The sequence below is a fragment of the Streptopelia decaocto genome, assembly GCF_964273445.1.
Source record: "Streptopelia decaocto genome assembly, chromosome: 3".
NCBI classification, from domain to species: Eukaryota; Metazoa; Chordata; class Aves; order Columbiformes; family Columbidae; genus Streptopelia; species Streptopelia decaocto.
This window is the reverse complement of record NC_138656.1, coordinates 55,953,881-55,976,612: the sequence shown is the minus strand read 5'-3', so window position 1 is coordinate 55,976,612 and position 22,732 is coordinate 55,953,881. Positions and strand designations below refer to the sequence as shown.

The 22,732-nt window shown below is 39.3% G+C and overlaps 1 protein-coding gene across 6 annotated transcripts in view; it reads right to left on the bottom strand.

Annotated features, from left to right (window-relative positions):
- The window catches only part of TIAM2 (TIAM Rac1 associated GEF 2), a 170,717-nt gene that overhangs the window by 54,891 nt on the left and 93,094 nt on the right, over window positions 1-22,732 (bottom strand). For all 6 annotated transcript variants that reach the window (XM_082049732.1, XM_082049729.1, XM_082049734.1 and 3 more), the window contains 5 exons: window positions 21,377-21,549; window positions 19,747-19,971; window positions 9,435-9,620; window positions 8,088-8,234; window positions 4,419-4,481 (listed from right to left, as the gene is read on the bottom strand). In XM_082049732.1, the coding sequence (XP_081905858.1) occupies window positions 4,419-4,481; window positions 8,088-8,234; window positions 9,435-9,620; window positions 19,747-19,971; window positions 21,377-21,549 (794 nt within the window). The remainder of the gene's footprint in view (window positions 1-4,418; window positions 4,482-8,087; window positions 8,235-9,434; window positions 9,621-19,746; window positions 19,972-21,376; window positions 21,550-22,732) is intronic.

Genomic DNA, 22,732 nt, shown 5'->3' with positions numbered 1-22,732 from the left:
GCTGATTTAACTCAAAGTGAAAATATGTAGCTACCTGATGTATCACAGCGGGAATAAATTCTTAAGAAGAACCAACTAATACAATTTTACCTAATTAAATTTAAAAAAAAAAACCTCGCACAAAAACAAACAAACAAAAAACCCATCACAAAACAAACCCCAAAACAATGGAATTGCTATAATTTTGTCAGAAAATTACAATATAGTAAACTTCCAGCAGAGAGCACTGTGGAGAAAGGCTTGCTATAACATAATAAATTACTCTAACAGGAATTAAGAGTTCCTATTGTATTTTATTTACAGTTTACAAACATATTGTTTCATAGGTAGCACACGGTTTTGCCTGTTTACCATTTTGCTTCACATTCCCCCTTGCCCCAAAGCCACTCTGCTTGATCAAATAGCATCCACTCTGAATAAATTCCCTCTCATTTTCTCACCCTTCATTTTCACACTTTCTCCTGTACTGCACTTCAAGCTACACGTTTCAAAGGAAGCCACACAAGGAGAAGAAAAAAACACTGAGAACTGTTCAGAATCTGGAGTTTCACCTATATGTTTGGGTCCACCTATTCAGCATATCACTTAAATACACACATCAAGGCATTTATGTTTGTGCAGACAGGGCACCTCAATTGCCATTACAGTCAATGGAAAGGGACAATAACCCTCTGAAGTGGTAGAACTGCCACCCAAGACTTAAGATATTCTGAGCTGTCCTCAGAAGTGTCTACCTCCTTCATGCTTTTTCTTTGTATTTTTGTTTGTTTGTTTAGGTTGGGTGAGGGTTTTGCCTACATAAAGCCCCTTGATTATGCAGTTCTTCCCCCTGGCTCTGCAAGGACACAAGCCCAGGGGTGCACTGCAATTAAAAGCTGCAGTGAAATCACTGCGCAGACACTGCCTCCCTTGCCGCAGGCAGCAATGTTATTGACAACAATCTACCAGTAGCAACAGAGACCAATATGATTTTGTTTTTTCCAAACAACAACCATGGCTACGAAAATGACGTAGTAAGCAACCCCATTCAGGTAATCACCAAACAATGCAGAAAGTCAGGTTGCAGCCAACTCAGATTATGGTACAATAATAATTTAATGCCAGAGTAATGCTGGTTTTGGCAAAACAATATTAATGAACTGATGGCATTTATGAATTTTACATCTCTTGCTCAACTGTCCCTTTAAACAAGTTGAAAATGAAATTTCAATTAACACAGGTCCTTACTAAAATCCAGCAACTACTATACATAACAAGAATCCTGCTATGCTACTGCAGTGGCTGCGGTTCCGGAGTGCTCATAACACTGGTAGTGGTGTTTTTTCCCATAGAAACATAGTCCTCTCAGAAAGGACTAAAACAAGTGCCTGGAAACAAACACTGACCTCCTTCCACAGTGTAAATAACAGAAAGGAAAAAAGGCAAGGCAGGTAGGCTGTGAGAGTTGAGCAGGAACAAGTCAGACTGAATTCTCCAGTGGTTTCCTCCAGGGAAAACCAAAGGTACATTGCCTCAGCCAGGGAGATGCTCCCAGCAGCTCAGAGGTTTGTAACTATCGCAGTGGTTTATTGCATGGTAACAGCAGTTCTTCAAATCTGTCCAAGAGAAACAAATCTGACTATTGCCAGAGATTAAAACAAAAACCAACCCAAAACAGAGAATGAAGGTGATGAGAAATAAGTTTAAGGCCACATTCTTCCAGAAGCTTTTAAGACTGGACAGTAAGTTCTGCAGCCTAAGTAAGATGCTTTCCTTTCCTTGCCATGTACACTGGTGCTCAAGCATATGCCTTGAGGTAAACTTGCCTCTGTTATTAAACATGACTATATTCCTTAACTGCAGTCAAGGTACTGTTGCTTCACCCACATTTTCCATCTCAGAAAATCTGACATGAAAAGAGATTTTTTTTTCCCTGTTATGCTTGCAGTGACTAATTCCACAATAGTTCATTCATTCATTGCCACATAAAGTTATAACAACCCATCCAATTTTCCAGAAATAGGTGCCAGGATTTGCAGACTGTCACACGTTGTGCCACACGGCTGCTGCAGAACCAATAGGTTACTTCATAATTTCCCCCTGCTATTTGGCTGTTTTTATCACCCTTTTCAGGGAAAAAACAGCCTCTCTGGCAGACTTCACTATTTGTCATTCATTTCACTCCTCAGGTAGCATTTTATAAAAAGTTTTGGTGCTGTTTTTGTTTTTCATTTGAAAACAGCCAATGAAACTGGGCTCATGCCAAAGTAACGGTTTTCAGAGTTATGATGAATCATTTCTGAGTTGTTGTATGATTCATCAAAATGTCAGGATCTTAAAAATGCCCACGCTATGTGCAATTCCCACTAAAAAAAAGCTTCAGAAATAAGGTTGAGATAATAATAATAATAATAATGTTTTTCTAGAGACAAGCTTGAGCTCCAGAGCTCTGCTTTAGCATCTAAATTGGGGTTGTTTTTTTCAGTCTTGAAACACAACCCTGCTAAACTTCGTAAAAGCCTGGCCCAAAATGTGCTGCAACATTGCCCCCACAGCAGCACCCTCTTCCTGGGGAGTGGGGCTGTGAGCCCTTGCCTGAATTTTGAGCACGCTGCTTCTATCCAGCAGGTACGGAGGACACGTAAACCCTGTTGTGAGAGTTGGGTCAAGAAACCAGACCTTGTCTCTTCCCTGACACAGCACCAAAGGGAGAGGACTTCATTCTGCCTGCTCCCCGGCACCTTCTAAACCTTTCTCTGTCCCCTCAAAAGGGTTCAGGAAGAGTAAATGCTCTTGTTAGGCCAGAGGACAGGAGACCCACAGCAGACTCCATTGCATGATGCAGCACCATCGACCACCCAACCATGAGGGGGTCAGCAATAAACTGAGGGATCGGTGTCACAGCCCTTCTGGAGAAACCTTCAGGGACTGCACCCAAGAGATTTTGCCTCTTCTCAGGTTTAGGAGGGACTAAACCTTTCTATGTTTAAACAGGACCAGACAGAAACAAATTACAATTTATTTTTAAATAAAAGGAGTGATTTGGTTTAAAGACTTTCCCACTTCAGGATTTAACAAGCAAGTGGTCAAGTAACCAAGGGAATTTGGGTGTTTTAATATCCTTCTTCAAAGAACAGACAAAATGTGAAGATACTTTCAGGAGGCACAATGGCATCATAGGGTTAGCTGCTGTCAGTGGGAGATGCCTCTCTCAGTGACAGAACTTCTCCATAGTTGTATACTTCTTTCTTACCTAGCCATTAAATGAATGTATTTGATAAGAAAATAAACCATGTAGCAGATAATGATACAAAAATGCAACACAAAAACCTATGAGAAATTATGAACTTTGTCCAAACCTTCCTCATGAGATTCATTACAGCTCTTCATTATAATTAATAATTTTCAAAAGCAATATTGAATTTTATATGCAGATTTTCGCTTTTTGTCTAATACCTGGTACACAAACTCAGCTGAGAGGGAACAGCAGTGATTTTTTTAAAGTCGTCTTTCACATTTTAAAGTGTATCAAGGGAATATCTTGTTCAGGGAACAAAGAAGGAAAAGGGACAGGGGGTAGATGGAAAGATAAAATACCCCTTTGAGTCCGGCACACGTTGCCATAAAAGAAAGCCAGCTATGCCATACTGAAAACAAAGTCCAGAAACCCCATGTCTAAGACTTAATTTGAATTTTTTATTTGGAGCATGCACAAGCCTACCGAGGTTGAAAGATTCTGTCTGTGTAAGCCACACAATACATAAGCAACGCCCAGTGGTCCTACATGTATGTGAGCATCCTGCTTTGCTTCCAGATGGGGGAACAGTGACTTTATCCCCAGGGAGGATGCGGGAGCTGAGAGGGATGGTGACTCATGCCAGGCAGGGACCAGCAGCCGCCCTCCTCCTCCTGGGCACAGGGGAACATCAGCCAGAGATATTTACTGAGTGACACGCCGCTTCCTCTTCCTTTACTTGGGCAATCTCCAGCTATATATTAGCTCGCACTTCTCTGCTGGTATGTTCCACAGACTTTAATTAGACTTTATTTGCCTTTATACTCAAAACATGCAGGTTCTGTTGAAGTAGGCAAAGCGGAAAAATACACCTTGGGTTTTGCCACGTTGGGTTTTCAAACAAGCTTGGTACCAAATCTGTTTCAGACTATATACTGTAAGGATTAGTGTTGTGAAGAAGCTTCTAGGAATTTTTTTTTATTATTCTTTTTTTTTTTTTCTTTCTTTCCAAAATGCTACCATGCATGTTTAGAAACTTTCATTAAAGTGGTTTCATTAGCAGAATTATAATCCTGCCATCTAACACTAACTCCAGTTTATGAACCTCTGTGGGGTTTCTGAACCAGCCCCATCATACATGAAGTGAAATATATCCAGGAATTAAAAAACATAATGGTGCAGAATAAGGATGGGCGTATCTTACCTCAGCAGAGTTGGCTGAATTCTGGACACCAGCAAATCCATGACCTCCAGTTGAATCAAAAATCTATTAAACATATTACAGATAAATGAATAGGTTACACAAATAAAAGTTGTTATTTCTTACCTATGTCAGGTAAATTATTTGAAAAAAAATTTTAAAAGTAAATGAATAAAGACATGTCAACCTGCTAAATCCCAGGGGTCTTTTTGTACCTATTATCACTTTATTCTGACTAGAAGAAGTACTAAAGAAATAAAAATCTCCTTCTATAAAGAAAATTTAGGCAAGTTTTCTCTTTCGGCCTACATGCACACTCACATTTAAATGTGTGTAAAAGCATTCATTTTTTCCTGTGTAGCAATAATTTTAAAGTAATTTACCTTCAAATAATGCACTATGCTCAGGGTTATAGTTTCACCCTTTGGGGTAATGCTAAGTACAGCTAAAAATCTCATAATGATTTAAAGGAGCTATTTCAAATCTTTGTTGCTGTTTTGTAAAACTTCTACTGTTTTTTGTCTCTTTTAGCTGAGCAGTTAGCTTGGCACTATCAATGGACACTTTTAGCTTAGCTTTAAAGGCACACTTGACCGCAGTATTAAGTAATGAAAATAGTTGACTACTGTGCCTTGCAAAGTGAAGAAAGTAGAAAGTGAGACTTAGGTTTCCAATTTGTTTTGAAAGCTTAACTATTAGTATCTCACAAAGGTGTTTGTCTTGTTAATAAAATTTTTAAAAATCCAATAAATGGCTATGGATTCAGTCAGATATTTTGGTGATAAGGAATGGATAAACACATGGATAGATCTATACAGTTTATAGACGATGTTGAGATTTGCAGATAATAACATTACCGTCCCTAAGTGCAAATACAAATAGCCTTTTATAAACTCTTTCTACAGTCAAGAAATCAGGACAACATCAAACTTAGATCTGAGCTTTTTTTGGCTTAGGTTGTTTGTTGGTTTGGTTTTTGTTTATAGTTGTTTTTTTGTTTGTTTTGTTTCTTAACTAGCACAAGCCTTTCAGATAATCCAAGACAACAATAAACTCTCTCTTAAAATTTCATACAAAATCCAGTTTCTGCTAATGCAAATAAAGGGCATAACTTCTGAACTTGCTCTTCCTTGTCTCATCCACAGATGTAATAAAAGTATTTTATTGTTTATGATTTCTTGAAACAGTTCATCATTTAGACACAAAAAAGCAGATAAGCATTTAAGAAACTGAGGATAATGTGAGCCTAGACATCCCCCATCTGCTACAGTGCATTTTATTAACTGATTTGTAAAGACTGAGCCACTTCATTAATGTTTACAAAAACCTCCCAGTGTAGAAACTCAGTACCTTTTTTTTATTAATATCATAAAATTGAACTTAACATGACATAAAAAACTTCTCTGATGCAACAATGTTCAAGAATATACCATCTAATTTTGAAGCTAGGGTACAGAAGATTAAAACATACCAGCTCCAGCCAAATGAACTCTAATTAAATCCAAGAAAGCAAGACGTTTTTAACCTATTGTTTGACAAAGACATCAGATAACAATGAGCAGAAAAGTGAGCTCCACTTCTCTGCTTAACTCAGTTTCCCACTGGGCTGAAATAGATGACAAGAAAGGCAGCCTCAGGCCTATTCCAATTTTGATATACTATATACAATTATGTGCATACACCCAAGTCTGAGCAAGGATGTGGCTCCCTTTTCAATCACCTTCTAGGTTCACGGGTCAGTTTTAAATCCATGCCCTTAAAAATACCTCACTTTATGGTATGAGTCATAGCCTGGTGTTATTCATATGCAACACCCAGCATTTACACTTAATTTTATTGTAGAATGCTTAATATTAAATAAATAAATAATAATTAAAAAAAAAAAACAACAAACAAATAAATACAGGAACCTCAGCTCGTGGATGAAAATGAACCCATCTTGGGTCAAATGTTGCAAGGTTTGGAATAAAGAGGGTGAGGACGCACAAGGGGCACCTCTGGCTGTGCCAGAGCTCCCTCCTTGAAGCTTAGAAAAGCAGTAGGAGGGCAGCAGGAGCCTCCTCTCCTTGCCATGGAAATTAGATTCCCCATCCCTGAGCTATGCAGAATCAATCCCCTTCACGGGCTATAAAGCCTATGGGAGGACATATTACCCAGTTAAGACGGTGCGAGGTATCAGCTCTGCTGGGAACAGAGCCAAGGGGCATAACATCCCTTCCCTCAGGCCTCTTACTAATAAAGAAATCAAGGTGCAGAACTCTCAGCCTCAATTGCTGGGGAACACAGAAGAAATTACGTGACAAGGGTGACCTGGAAAAAATTTCTCCTTTGGTTTCCCCTTTCATAAGAAGACTTGAGTTTTATACTTATTCAATTTCACCATGTAAACACATCAGGATCAATATGCTAAGATGTGTAACAGTTACCCCAAGAAGCTTCATCCCAGTGTAACACATACATAAATATTTACCTATTAAAAATACAAAGCACCAGACCAGAAAATCCTGACGTGTTATTTTGCAATGTTAAATCTGTTGCATCAGCTCTGGGACTTCGCAGTATGTGGACAGATAGACTTGTTTAAATATTCCACACACAGATTACCAGACATGCAAGAACAGCTGATTTGCAAGTGCTGGTCACAGATTTTTGACTAATGCAATCAAAATACAAGGGGCAGGGAACAGCAGGAACAAAGTCACCTAATGAATAATGCACAAAAATACTGTTTTGCAGGAGAAAGAGCAGACATGGCAGAAGCTAGTGGAAATAGTAATGTTCTGAGTATGGGTGCACCTCTACACCTTCTGCCTCACCATCAATGAAGTGTCTCCACTGTTATTTACCTTTTTGGCAGGGAAGAGGCAGCGAACTTTATTTTAACGTTTACTTGTACTTTTACTGAGAAAATACAGACTTCTGAAGTGTAGGGTTTACACTAAATAAGTGGATGGGCCACTAGTTTCACAAAGAGAAAATCACCTTGTGAGATGCTGTAGCTTCATGAGCAGGAACATGCAGGGGCACAGCCCCTCTCCCCAGGGCCAGCCAGCCCCAGCACACCAAACCTGTGACAAGCTTTCAGATGGTGTAAACTGGCATGGCTTTATTAGTCAGCCGTCTACACCTACACCTGGCCACCTGCATGACAGCAGTCTTCTGTTGGCTAAAACAATCTTCCAAGAAGGGCACATTGCTTTGGGAGGCCATGTCGAAGACAGATGTCTTTGCAGCAGTTTCTCCTCTTTTTCCCTTGGAGCCTTACCTGTATTAATCAATATTAAATTGCAATAGTACTTCAGAGTCTCAGCCATAAGCCAGCACAACACTGTGTAAAGGACTGCACATAAAGGCTAACTCCAAAGAAACTCTACTTGGAATCTGCAATGTGCCAGAAGACAAGTTTTGTTACAAATTCAAACCTGATGGTCTCATGATGCTGGTAAAAACTAACCTGCTGGGTCAAAAACTCTCATTCACCAATCATATTTATCAGAAAGAAACCCAAAATCAGTAACATACTCTTCAAAAGCGATGCTCCTTTTGCCAGTCTGCCATGTCTACTGAAACTGATGGAAAGACATCTCCTACCCCATGCACCAACAGCACCTCACAGGATGGACTGCAGCAGAAACAAGCCATCCTATGTTATCACCAGCAAAAAAGATCTACCTGAGTTACGGAAGGTCGCTTTTCTTTTCCTTTCCTTGCCAATGTGTCCAGTCCTTTTAGCGAAGAAAATAAACCCTTCTTATTTCGGACTCTTTGTGACAGAGACAAAGTACGTTTCCTGAGAGCAGCTTCATCTCTGGAGCAGATCTATTTAAACAAAGAGATAGGCCTTCCTGTATCATTTTCATAAGAGCAAAGCACTGACAGTTATTTCAACCTGAGACGTTAAATAAGAGTTACTTCAGTTCACCTCAATGTAATATGACAAAGTGCAAGGACAGTGTTTTAAACTTTCAGCGGTGACTCTTGCTTTAGTAGTCCAATGGTGTGATAGTGTCAAATTAGAAGGTTGTAGGAAGGCAGGAACTGAGAAAATATTGCTTTGTACAACAAAAGGAGTTAATGAAAAGAGTCTGAAGAAGCATGATAACCTATCACTGAGATATGAAATTGCTAGAGGAAGAAAGACTCTCAAAATTGCCAAACATAGGAGATAAACGTGCTGTAGCATTGAGTTATTAACAAGCAACAACGCAAACCACATAGATAAAACCGGTGGCAGACAGAAACACATTCCTTGACGGGACTTTCAGGACTACTATTCAGACTGACTTCTCATGCAGCAAATGTAGTCCACCTCTCTCTGCCAAGATAAGCCTCACAGCCCTGCCAAGGGCAAAGAGCAGAGGTGAACATGCTACTGCCATACTTCCCTTGAAGCCAACAGCTTACAGCAGCTGAGGATGTCCCTCATTCTTCTTTGCAAACACAGGCCACAGCTCTTAAAAAATGACTTATAATTTTGGATTGTCTCTAGTTTTAGCCTACTCTAAAAATACTTCCTCTTCAGGAGAGTATCAAACTGTTTCTGAAAAATGGAGTAATCTGGAACTTTCAAAAAAAGACCAGCTCAGTCCAGAGGGACCTGAATCACTTTAGGAAATTTCAGTGTTGGCCTCTTTTCACTCTAAGTGACTTAGCTCCTACATGCTATAAACCCTGAACTCAATGGGGGTGAAATCACAGTGATATAATTTTAACACAATGAGTCATTTACAGCTGAAGAATATGTTGTTTTGTTTCTTTTATTAGGTATGGGTCAGAAGTACCCAACTCTGGAGATTGTGGGGTCCAAAAAAAGTCATGGCCATATCTTCACTGTTTCAAAGTCTGTCTTGGTGGAAGAAATCTATTTGCAGTCAAGACAGAAAAGGTCAGAAGGGAACATAGCTGTCTGAGCAATGCTTGCAGGTGCAGCCATGTATTATCCCAGCACAATTCCACATCGAAGTACAATACTAATGATGGCTTTGTGTATGCACCCACAAAAAGTGCATTCGGACTTACCAGTGCATGGAAGGATGAGACTGAGAAAATGCCGAGCCGCCCTAGTGCCAGTTTTGAAGGACGACTGGCAGCAGCCAAAAGGCTCTTCGGGTTTGGGAGCTCCCCACCTTGCAAACTGGCTAGGTAACATCGCATTCGGAAAAGGTCCATGTTAAATTTTTCCAGGTTCTGTTCCCATTGCTGGATCTGTTTAGATATAAAAAGGAACAATTAAAAGGGGAAAAATGGCTTTGTGCGTTGCTCTGAAAATTCAAGCTCTTCCACCAACCCACGGTAAATTACTTTCATCTGGCGGTATATGGATTAGATTAGTTACTCCCTGCCAAAATACATTCAGTCATATTGTGTTACATCAACGCAAAAGATGGCTTGAAATAAAGCAAAGCTGGTGGTCTTAAATGCATACTGACAAGAAGAACATACCATGAACTTCGGGTAGTTTGATAGCCACAAAAGCAGTTACATAAAAACACAACCCTGTGGTTCACAAAAGCTTTTTTTTTTTTAAAAAAAAAAAAAAAATCTGTCTCTTTTTGGAGATACGTTTTCTTTCTTTTCTGAGCTTTAAACTATAGCTGGCTGGCTGAAAGCAAAGCTGCATTGCTATGCTAATGTGCTACACAAAATGAAGCAGCTACACTAACAAGTCCTGCTCGTTCTTTTACTGTCATCCTATGGCCTCTCTGTAAGCAGGAGATGATACTGGCAACACAAGCATGTACCGTTCTTTGTCCAATAGGTTAAGACATGCTTACACTCAGGCAAACTGCAAAAATTACCTATACATGCCCAATACAAATCACTGGAACAAAAGTAGAATGTGTACATACACTTCATGCAATTTTAAACATATCTAACACTATTACATGCAGATGTAACAGACAGCTTAATCCAGTTTCAATGTAAAATTAGGAAAGTGAAGAAACTTAAATATTTACTAGACAAATACAGTTCTGAATCAAGACTCAGATGACAGATTTTAAGTATTTGTGTAGATACACACTCATCTACACAAACATGTACTCTTATCCACTGCACAAAAGTAAAATTTTGCCTTTCGTTTCCCCAACTTACAGATCGGTAGTTGCAGCTAAAATCTGCCCCACAGTGTACAATATACACTAATACTAATACATACTACAAATAAAAAGGCAGTTGTGTTTAACATAGTAGGCACATTCAGACATGGGAGGGTAGAAAAGGCATGTCCATTAGGTTAATGTACACTAAGTTCATGTATTGAAGATTGTTAAAATCCCCTGACAAAGCTGATCTTCCCATGTCAGCTCCAATCACTGTGTGTTGGTTGCTCAACAGGTGGTTTAGGGCGCTGGAGAAAGTTCATCACATTTTCTCAAACATGCATTGACTTCATACCTTTCACCGGCACACCCTGCCTGTCCCTGTGTGCACGGGACTTTATCACCTCACACTGAGATTAGGCTGTGACAAGCACCTTTGAGCCTCAGAAAACAGGCTGATGAACACAATAAAAATCTCGGGTGAACTATAACCTGCAGGCTCATCTAGAAGCAAAATCAGCTCAGTTTCCTTATAACGCTGCCATGTATCTCAAGAACTAAACGAGTATCTTGCCTCTTACTTTCAACAATGAAGAAGTGAGGAAAGGGCGAAAAAGGCCCTGTTAACAAAACACGTGTGCTCACAAACTGTGGCATCACCTGTGGCTATAGTTTTGGAAAAGGTAATCTTATATGGCAGGGAGGGTGAAGAAAAGGAAGATAATATACTCTTTTGTACATCTGAACATGCAAAATTGTAATTTACAGTAGACTGAAAAACAAAACAAACCAAACAAAAAACTATCAAGGAATGACTATTAAAAGAAAAAGGCAGAATTCACAAAACCTTATGATGAAAGCAACTCCCAGAAGTCCAGAGAAAAAGGACAGAGACATTCAAAACCAAAGATGCCTCATCTATTCTCCATCACAGGCACTCAAAACATGCATCCTTTGCACCCCAGAAAGAAAAGTAATTTTTGTCTTGGGTTTATTTTATTATTGCCCTTTACTTTGCTTTTTTTTTTTTTTTTGGTGCTCTTAGACACTCCTCACACAGCATTTCTCTGCTTGCCAGTACTTTACGCATGGGATGACTCCAACAGGAGGTTTTGTGACCAGCTCTTTGTGGCAACACTCAACTAGAACGAAAACATGGTTGTCAGCTTTTCACAAAGCCAAAAGCTACAAGCTCAGGTGAAGTCTTTTCCTTTGGGATGACACCTCTATGGGTACTGAGCCAAGGCAACTTTGAATAGCTTGGGAACAGAGTAAGGCTTGTTCTGGGTGCTGCTGGAGTGGAGCATCCTGTGACCATTGAGCACAAGCTGAACACAGGCATCTTTGTGCTTTGAGGCCTTCTTCAAAATCCCCATTAAACATTTCTATTAAGTTGTATTTTAAAATAAAGATAATCTAAGAAGGGGGAGTAGGATACAACATGAGGACATTCTGAAGAAATAATTAAATTATGGTGTTTATCAGTCACTCAGGATGCTAGCTAATCAGCTCCAAAAGCATCAGTAATCACGATGTTACGTTTAATGGCATTAACAAAAGCTGTAAGCAGGGAATTTCTGGGATTGTCTTGTAGTCTTATCAAAACCAGGGATGTCTGGAACCAATTGGAGACCATGAACCAATACCAGCTGCTATTTGTCTAAGCCTTTTAAATGATGATAATTCTTCCTAAAGATTTATATTCTTGAAGACTAAGTGGGGGAAGCACACAAAAAAGCAACAACTTCAAAGCACAGTGTGACCTGGTCCATGAAGTTAATTTACAGGCTGCAGACTAGCTGCTGCAATCCTTATTCTGCTATTGTGTGAGGCAAATCTCTGCCCCACGTGGGAGGACTGCCCAAAAGACAGCTCAAGGACTTAACTTCATCATGCACAGACAAAGGGCCCTTTTGAAATCTGCTCGAAAGCAAAGGGGGAAAAGTGGATGCACCAGACATCTGTGAGAGCAGGAATGGGTGACAAAGGCCAACAGCAGCATGAAGCAAGTCTGCAATGAGATAAGAGATACCGCCTGACACGAGGCACGACAAAACAAGCAAGCACATGTGAAATGCTCCTCGTGAGACCTGCTAAGCTGTTGCACTTGCCTGCACCTTCAGCTACAGGGCCCGGGGCATCCAAACTCAACCTCTCTCAGTCACTGTTTCAAAACTTCCATGTGAATTTCCAGGAAAAGCATTAAAGGCTTTTCCTAGAGGAAAGGGAGGATGTCATTCTGAGTACAGGTAAATGTTAGACAAGCATTTCTAGGTTCAGTGGCAGCATGAGAGCGCCTAGGAGAAAGACAAGCAGGGGCCACCCAAACAAATATATTCAGCCTCACAGGATCTCTGTAAGGTAGAGGAAAAAAAGAAAGCTGTGGCAGAGAGATAAAAAGAAGTAAGAAGTGGGAAGCATTAAGAATTAGGGCCATGAATGACTTAGTTGGGCCAGGAAAACTCATGCAATGAAGCCTGTTTCAGGGACAAGACAGTAATTGCATGGGGAGTGCTAAGTGAGGAGATGAGCTTTTGCATCAGCAACTTAGTTCAAGAGTGAGTTTTTGAAGAGTTAACATACAAAGGAACGTCAGCATGATACTTTTAGCAGTACTTTACTAGTAATGCTCGTTTTCAGAACACAAATAACCAATTCTCCTAGTGAAAAATCTATTAAGATGCTAGAAACAATTGTAAAATAATTACATTTTAAATCACGCAAACATTTGAGCTAAAGGAAGATGCTCAAAAGCAGGTTTCTGTTAATTCAGTAACCCTGCTAAGTTTACTATAGGTAAGCTCTTAAATGTGAGCTTGGGAAACGTAAGGGGTAAATACATTCAGACCACACAATACAGACCAGTGGTTTCCAGCAGGGGATGTGGGGATCCATAGATCCTACATGCTATACAGTCTTCTCTGCAGGTGGCACTTCTCGTGGCACCTCCACTAGAACATGCCTAGGGTGTGCAAACTATAAAAGGGAGGGCCCCCTGGCTCCTTGCCCTTCTTACAGTAAAGTGCAAACACCATTTTTTGTGGGGCTAGGGAAAGACTGTTTAATTTTCAAATACCTGTTCTGTACAAAGTAAGAAGAGCTCAGCATAATAAAACCCAAATCAGTATATGAATAGTGGAAAGCAGTGCCAGAAATGACACCGTAACAACCCAAAGCAGCAATACTTCAAGGACCTAGAGAAAGGATGGAATAAACTTACAGGACAACTCACCTTGTAATAAAATACCAGTTTTCTACTTGGCATTTATTTAGGGTAGCACAAAAGAAAAGATACATGGAGGGAGGAGAGCCTTCTGTCAGTGCTTAAGCCTTTAAAATTAACTGGATTTAGTAAGAGTTGTTATAACACATAGAAACATGACCTTCTCGCTGAAACAATTCACCATCTATATAGCAGTAAAAAACTCAGAATTTTCCCTTATGCAACATCTTCCTTCCAGACGGAAAGAGTCTCTGCAAGCTGATGTAGGGAACTCTATGGATTTAAAAGAAACCTCTGCTGCTGTTTTATATGAACAGGTTTTCAACCACATTACAAACAACACCAAACTCTTTGCATTCCAGTCCTTGGTTCTCAGACAAAGTTCATATTGTACCCATCTGGATAAATGAGTCACTCGGTTTCTGGGGACAAGGAAAAGATTTTTATTGTCATTACTTCCTAAAGAGAACTCGAAGAAGCACAAACATCACTCTCCCAGAAATTCCATTACTTTAAAGGACACAACAGAGATACTGTCATAACTTTTAGCTCAAAGAAATGAAAAAGGGAACATAATAAAGTACAATGATGTGCAATTAGCAATACCCTTTTATTCTTCAGTCCGTTTAGTGACTGGTTAAGAAAGCTTCTTGAAATAACAAGACAACAGCTTTTTTTACAATAAACGCCATCTTTCTGCTTGTTTTGGAAGGACTGAATTTTCATCATTTTTAACTAAAAGAGACAGAGGAAGTCTTATTCCAAATACCACTGATAGCACAAAAGTGCACCCATGTGTACTTAATTCACATTCTTGTCAATAATCTGATCGAAATTGGCAGTCCTGCATGCATGTCTATAGCTAGGGATGTAATTAAGAAAGCCACTGAATCTTATTAGCCAGCTGCCCCTCCCCAAAAAACAGAAGACCAGCCCTTTCTGCCCAGGCTCCCTCACCAGCTTCATTGTATGAGATAATGCCACGCAACTCCAGATTCAGTAATAGTTTATTTATTTTTCATTCTTTTACACTAAATCTTTGTGAAACAAAGATGGAAATTCACTCATCTGCAAAACGGTAATTACAGCAGTAATGAGAATGGAGATGACCTTCCTGCCTACTAACTTCACTCCTTAGTGACAGTCTGCTACCAAAAGAGAAGGATTTTGCTAATGATGTAGACACGGACCATCCTACACTGAAGAGTGACACCTGAAAAGAAATAGTACTCCATCTCTCAGAAAGTGGAGGTCTGCTCTAGCCAGTTTAAAGATCACCCAAACTGAAGATCTGTTATAACGAGTTTAGATCATTTTTTTCTAGTTTAGGAGGACAGGGAAGAAAGAAAAGTAACTGTATATTGTGATTCACATCAAATTTGTATGCAGCAAAGCTGGCAGGTACTAGCTAAGTTCCCCGAAAATATTCTGAGTGTTGGCATTGTGAGTTTTTATCAGAATGTCAGACAATATTTCAGTAGATGGTTTATAGAAAATGAAGACATGAAAATTGGGCTTGTTAGGGGACCTGAAAAAATAAAATCCCCCCAAACTATTCCAGTCATCTTCCTACAAACGTCAGTGAAAAGAGAAAGTGTCAGGTACATTTTGAACGAAAAAAGTAATGAAGTTACTCTCTGTGTAAAAAGCCGAAGACCACCACAGGGAAGTGAAAAAAGGTACTAACGGATTTCACGACTATCCAAATTAATAAGGACACTACCATACTGATCCCCTTATTTTGATTTTTACGGCAACATATAAGTTACTTTTGGTTGGAGGACACACATGAAAACTTCCATAAAAATCGTCTCCAAGCACATGTCTGTTCTTCTCATTAATCCCTCATCATTTCAGTGCCTGCAAGTAAATAACTATGTCCATAAGCCATCTGATAAGTAAATTAAGTATCATGCAAACAGAAAATATGAATCACATCAGAAACCTCTGAGCAGCTTGGAAAACATGATTATACCAATATATTAAAATTTGAAGAGAAAAACCCAGAATGCTTTGAAGAAACTATTATTCATATTATTGTTCTAAAATGAGACAACAGAATAGATTTATGTACCAAGTACATACAAAAGTACACTCAGAGCTGTGCTGCCCTCACTGTGAGGTAGATTTTCCATCCCATTAAACACAGTTCTACAGGCAGAGACAGCCTCGCTTTTGACTTAATGTGCAATATTTTGTTAAAAGAGCTCTGAATAAATGCTAATAATCCCTTTCACTCACTTCAGTGGCAGTTAGACAGGGCTGCATATTCACAGCAAATACTGCAATTTCTCTAGCAGGTTAAACAGCTGGGAAAACTAACACTGTTTTATTTAGAGACTGTGACTCCATGGGCTTTGAAATTCATCTCAGCACCGGGGTATTTTCAAACTTGCTACATTTCATCCTAAATCTCTTCAGTTTAGGGGAGAAGCTGCACCCTGGGGGAATAGCACCACCCACAACATATTTATTGCATACAGTAATACATAGAGACAACACGTGCAGAGCTGGGATTTCCAGCCATGCCACCAGTGGCTTACTGGGACTAGCTGCTGTACCGTGCTCTTGCAGGCGCTTCATCCATCTTTTCTGAACTGCCCAGCGATATCAAAAGCTACCTAAAGGGTTGCCATTTTCTCTTAAACAGCAAATACCTCTATTATTATTATGAGACCAGTAAGCCCAGATAGAGGGAATCCCTGACAAGGCCACAAGGTTGAAGACATTTCTCAACCAATTCGATAGAATCAATTCTCTAAAAGTCATTTCTTCTAGAAAAACAACAATTTCCTTGTAATTTTTTTTGTTTGCACTTCTTCTGTTTAGCACTAGCTTTATCAATTGCTAGCTTGAACGTTCACCAAATTTAAAAGACAGTATCAGATGAGCTTCTCCAGTCCACTTGCTGTACACCAAAAATAAACACGTATGTACATTAAAATAACTAGAGCAACTTTAGAAGTCCAGATTTCCTTACTGCAACTGCATTTCAGGATATAGTAACCATGAAACAAAAAAAGGTTTTGCATGCTTGTAAAGCCCATGAAGTACAAAGTCTTCAGTGGAGAAGTATTGGTTTTAAATCAATACAGATGTGAAAGAAAATAGAAACTCGAGGCTGAGTAGTTGTTTTTCTGAGGAAGAGGAAGGAAAGGGAGAAAGGATTTAGAACTCACAGTATCCAAGATAATTCCCCAGTGAAAATAAACGAAGACTGTGCCTCATCTTTCTACATAAAAAACCACAGTGGTCTCTCTGAAGTCAATCACACTATTTCCGCTGTCTTCTCAAAATATATCACCAGTGAAGTTTTCCAGCACAGGATATAGGGCATGCATATTAACTACAGTATTGGCAATACAATATATTTCATCATGTAGGGATCATAACTGCCACATGATTGAAAACACCAAATTTACACAAAACCAAACCAGAATTTATATTCTTTTTACTCCAAGAGGGCAAAAGACAATTAAACAATCACAGTTACTAAACAACTGAGCTACATATATGCAAACTTCTCCCTCAGGAATAATGTTTTCTCTAACTGTTAGCTTACTAAATATATTAAGAATTCCTTGTTACTAATTATATCAAGATTTTTTTTTTCCTTTGCAAAAACCCATCTCTGAGACATTAAATCAAGAGATTAGGAAATCCAGTTACTTATTGACTTCTCTGTGAAGTGACTTTGCCAGCACACCCTCAGCAGTTGTAAGGACAGATTTTATAGAGATTAAAAAGGATCAAGACTGGAGAAAAAGGTCATTATTAATTTATTGTTTGCTAACTAGTGGATGTTCGCACAAGATACATCTCACTCTTTGTCTCACTGGTTTGCCCTCATTCAGTGTTTTGAGACATTCATAGACAGAAGATTAACAGGAATAAATCTTCTGCAGCCCTAGTGATGGATTTCAGTTCTAGCAGAATGCAGGCAACTTCTTCCAGGGACTGAGCTGGAAAATAACAGCAGTTGTTCAAGGACAGAACATCTAATTAACAGATATTAAGAGAGCATCATTAATACTCTTCGGATGACTCTAAATAAACTACTAGCATCAATATCTAATGGGGAGAGCAGTAAATTAAGTTAACATACATCAGGATTTCTCCTCAGTGCATCACATGTTGCAAGCACTAGACATCTCTGGAAAACTGTATATTCTTCTAAGTCTCAAAACCTTTGGCAATAAAAAGACACTTAATGTTTTTCCTCCTCCATTCACCTCAGTAGACTCTGAACCATGAAATAAAGTGACCGGGAAATAAATTATGAACATCTGAGTACTCGGCTTATGAACATCCGCACCACAAATCCCTACACATACCTGCATACTTCTTGAACTCTGCTCATGTAGCTTCAGACTGAAGTGTGCTACAGAAGCTTGACAGTGAAATTATTACCAGTCAGTCTGCCCTTTGTCAAGTTCAAACCAGTATTGTAAGAATTTTAAATATGATAAGCATCAAATTCATGAAAGTAAAAGTGCTCCACTAACCAAAGAAATGTAATTATGCTGTATTGTATCAAAGGAAATAATGGCCATAATGTGCAGACTAAAGTAATGACAGAGCAATAGCTAGTCTGACTGGAAAGGCAAATAGGGGTGGGCTCTCAAATACTAGTCAACAAATTCAAATTATCAGACATCTTCTGTTAATAGCCTAATAAAATAAAAGACACAGCAACCTCAGTCCACAGACCTATTAGGCTAAACTACTAGACAAGTTTAGTACATGAGAGGCCCTGGGTAGCAAAGCCTTTGCCTGAACACTAATAATAACTAATTAAAGCATTTTTTACCAGTTGCTGGCTACAATACTGGGGACATGGGCAAGATGTCAGCACCTCAAAATGTACTTCCATAAGGTAACACTGGAGTGATTCCTGGTTCACATGCTGGAAATGAGAGCAGAGTAAGGCCTGATATCTATGCACCACCATACAAACAAGAAGGTGAGCATTTTCACTGAGGAACAGTTCTAGCTGCTCATGGGTCTGTCCAGACCTTTTGTCTCAGGCAAGGTACATACACACCATGAACACCAAATTGGGGGGGGGTGTTCTCTTTTTTGTTTTGAAAACATATCTTAATGGTGAATCTTCTTCAGAACTAAGCTGCTGCTTCAGCCAAGAGTCAAGCATTACTACCACCATAATATGAAAATGTGATCAGAATAGCACACCGGGTGTTCAGAAGCCATACTTAGAGTTGCAGAGGGAAACAGCTGATGAGTCAGATAATTTCTTGCTTCAACAAAACAAAATTAGCCCAGACACAAGTTTGGATGCAAACATTTTTCTGCTCCAGCCACAGGCCATAGTACGTAAGGTGTCCAAAGCTAAGCAGAAATGGGCCTGTGCTTATACTGAGATCAAAAGTTCCCAGCACGCAACCAGAAAGTGTTATAAGAAGGGCTGTTAGTGTCTCCCTTTTCACTGAATTGCTACCAGTATAATGCTCTAGTGGCTCCCAGTGGTACTCACAGCAGTGCTTTTCCACCTAGAATGAAAAACTCTGGTCTTGACTTCGTGTTCTCATTTAGACTCCTATGAGGCTTTTTAAGGAGCCCAATGGATCCTGGTCTTCTGGTTATGGCTAAATTTCAACTGAAGCACATGCTGCTTCAGTCCTTTCTCTGATTTTATTTGAATAAAATGCTCTTCACATCCTGTCTTAAGGTACAGAATGGTATTGCTAAGTATCTACTCTTAAATCTCTACTGCAATTCAATAATAAATTCAATTATTCACAGAACATAGTATATATCCTGTGGTATGCCACATAACAACTAGATATTATTAATAAAACAGTGAAAATTAGTTACTTTTTTTCCAGAAGAGAAAAGAGTTCATAAAAAGAGTTCAGACTGATCCTCAGCTTTGAGGAGCCTGCCTCCCGCGCTGCTTTGGATTGCTGTAGAAACCTGGCAATAATTACAACTACTGTGCCAGCTGTCCCCAAGACAATTTCTCTCAGGCCTAGAAAGGACTGACAGTCATTGCACAAAGCAAGAAATAATGATAAATATGCTACTGTAAAAACATTGTTTCCATTACCTGGTTCTCTATGGCCTTCCTGTTTTTTGGATCGCTAACAATTGAGAGCTGCAACTCTGCCATCTTTTTCATCTTGCTATCCATGTCAATCTTCTGGAAGAGACTCTTGGTTTGATTTTTCAGCAGCCTAACGGTGTCCTCTTTCCCAAGCTTCTTTGCAAAGAGAGAAGCACAGGCTGAATGTATGGCAGTAACCCAGTTTTCCAGATCCGTCTGGCTTGTCGCCTGTGAAACAAATCGATGGTGCAACATTACAAGCAAACCAGAGGAAAAAAAAATTAAAAATCAGAAGCTATAGGACATGAAGTGCTTGACAGGTTCACTGAGTTCTTCGGCGCTTTATCTTAAAATCAGTGAAATAAGGCTTTATCTTTAAAACTGTGCAAATGAAGGAACCACGAGCTTCTTCCACACTCTGTTAGGACTTGTCTCCAACCTTCTGCTTCTGTTTCTTAGACCTGCAAAGTCTGAGGGCTCTGGGAGGACAACAGAGCCCCACAAATCATCGTAAAGATGGGACTTCCATCCTTCATCCTTCCAATTAATTCAGGTAAAAACCAACAGGTTTCAAAGAGAAACCTCCTGCAGATGACACAGCAACAGGGATAATTTTACATGTAAGGTCTGAGGAGAGGTGTTTGCTTTTTTTTAAAAAAAACAAGATAGTAGAGTGACGATAGCAAAGTAAAGAGAGCACATCTGCACAAAGTGTCTCCAGAGATATTTACAAGTGCACCTATGAATCACCTATGCAGGCAGTTCCACATAATACTGTTCTTTATTAACATTTCCAGTGGTACAGTTAAGCAGCCAAGATCTTTAGATTATTTTTAGCCTTTCTTTTTTGAACATCTTGCTCAAGAAAACTGTCTTAGAGGCCACTAGATAGAGGGTTGGGCCTATCATTCTGTAAGGGTGGAATCTTAATAGATATGAAAAAAAAAATCGAGAGTAAAGCTGATTTTTGAGAAGCTCATAACCGCTAGGTACCAAACATGTCTTGCAGATTTTTTATCTGTTCTTTTTATTTCTGAACCATAATTAACTGAGCCAAATTATGTAATATTATACACTAAGTCATATCATATGCTTAAATCAATATTATAATAGTGTAGTGCAGTGGTGTAACTGTATTATTATTTTTAAGTCAAAGGCACAGGCATGATCAGCCCGGAGAAGAGAAGGGTTCTGAGAAGACCTTATAGCAGCCTTCTAGTACCTAGAGGAGACCTACAAGAAAGCTGGAGAGGGACTGTTTACAAGGCTATTTAGTGATAGGACAAGGGGTAATGTCTTTAAACTGAAAGAGGGTAGATTTAGATTAGATAGAAGGAAGAAATTCTTCACCATGAGGGTGGTGAGAAACTGGAACAGGCTGCCCAGAGAAACTGTGGATGTCCCATCCCTGGCAGTGTTCAAGGCCAGGTTGGATGGGACTTTGAGCAATCTGGTCTAGTAGAAGGTGTCTTGGCCCATGGCAGAGGGCTTGGAACTAGAAGGTCCCTTCCCACCCAAACCATTCCATGATTCTATGATGTTTGTGTATCAACAACTACATATATGCATGTGCATACTCACCAACACATACTAAAATGGAAACAACTGGATAGTCACATATGCATACTGTTACCTGAAATAGGTAGACATCTCCAAAAGAATTGCTGAGACAGAATACATTTTCTTTCTTCGGATGTTCTGGAACAGACTGTACTATACTGTCTTCTGCAAAGAGAGCGTATCGAGGTAAACTGCTCTGTTCCATCGAGTTCCTTCCATAGGTCTCATAAAACAGCAGAGTACAACCTTCACAATTCAGAAGGACAAAAAACATAAGGAGAAAGTAAGTTCTAGATCTCACATTTGAGTTCTTTTATATTAATGCTTTTGTGATTAAAATACCCTTCAATGACAGGGAATGTTAGTTTTGCCCCTCTTTTGAAACAGAAAAAAATGAAGATCTTCTAAACTGAAAAACAGGCAAAGTTAATGATGAATTTGCCAACGAAAAGTTGGAACAGATATCTAATAAAGACACAACAAACACCCATGGACTGAAGAGAAAATAAACAGGATACTTCAATATGGAAGTGTTCAAGGTCAGGCTGGATGTGGTTAGAGCAACCTGATGTAGTAAAAGTTGTCCCTGCCTACAGCAAGTGGGTTGGACTAGATGATCTTTAAAAGGTCTCTTCTGACCCACACCAGTATGCAATGCTATGAATAAACTCAGGCTATTGAAATGTTAAGGCACGTAGAAAAGACTAATTCCTGCTTAGTTAAATCGGCTTTTCTGTTTCTTTATTAAATTGAACTGACTCTCTCATAACAGCCACTTAGAAATCTATTTGTTGAAAAGATTTGTAGAAACTTTTGTCTTCAAACACCATACTTAGTGAATAAACTTCTCAAATTTAAACTGGATTTCCTTGAATCTACTTGCACATTGTGAACTTAGACAATGAACACAATCTCAATAATTTAAAATGGTTTAAAGCGGTTGAGTTTGAGCATGTTCAGTCTCATAGATAGTACAACATGTACAGTACAAGACTTAAATCCAGAAAACAAAATTCATCCTTGATGATAACAGTGAGCATAACATGCAGAATTACTTCTGGGGGACAGCAGAAGTGACTTGATCTAAGTCCACAGCAGTGTGACTACACTGCCACGTTGCCTTTGGCAGTGAAGCTGACTTCAGAAGGACCTGTCTCCTTCATCCTCCTCCCCGCCCCCGCCCCTTTCATTCCTGTTCCACATTACAATCCAGTGTCCTCTGAGATGAACCGATTTGCCTGTCCAAGGGGTCACAGACAACTGTACCACTAAATAATCTACTTTAAAACTATCCTGTCTTTCTCAATAATTTCTTAGGCTAGTTGTGCATACAGAAAATATGTAAATAAACATATTTTTCACCCTTGGGAAATGGCAGTTTAACAATAGTGAGTTTGGTGGAGTTTTTGTTTCTTTGTTTGATTTGGAA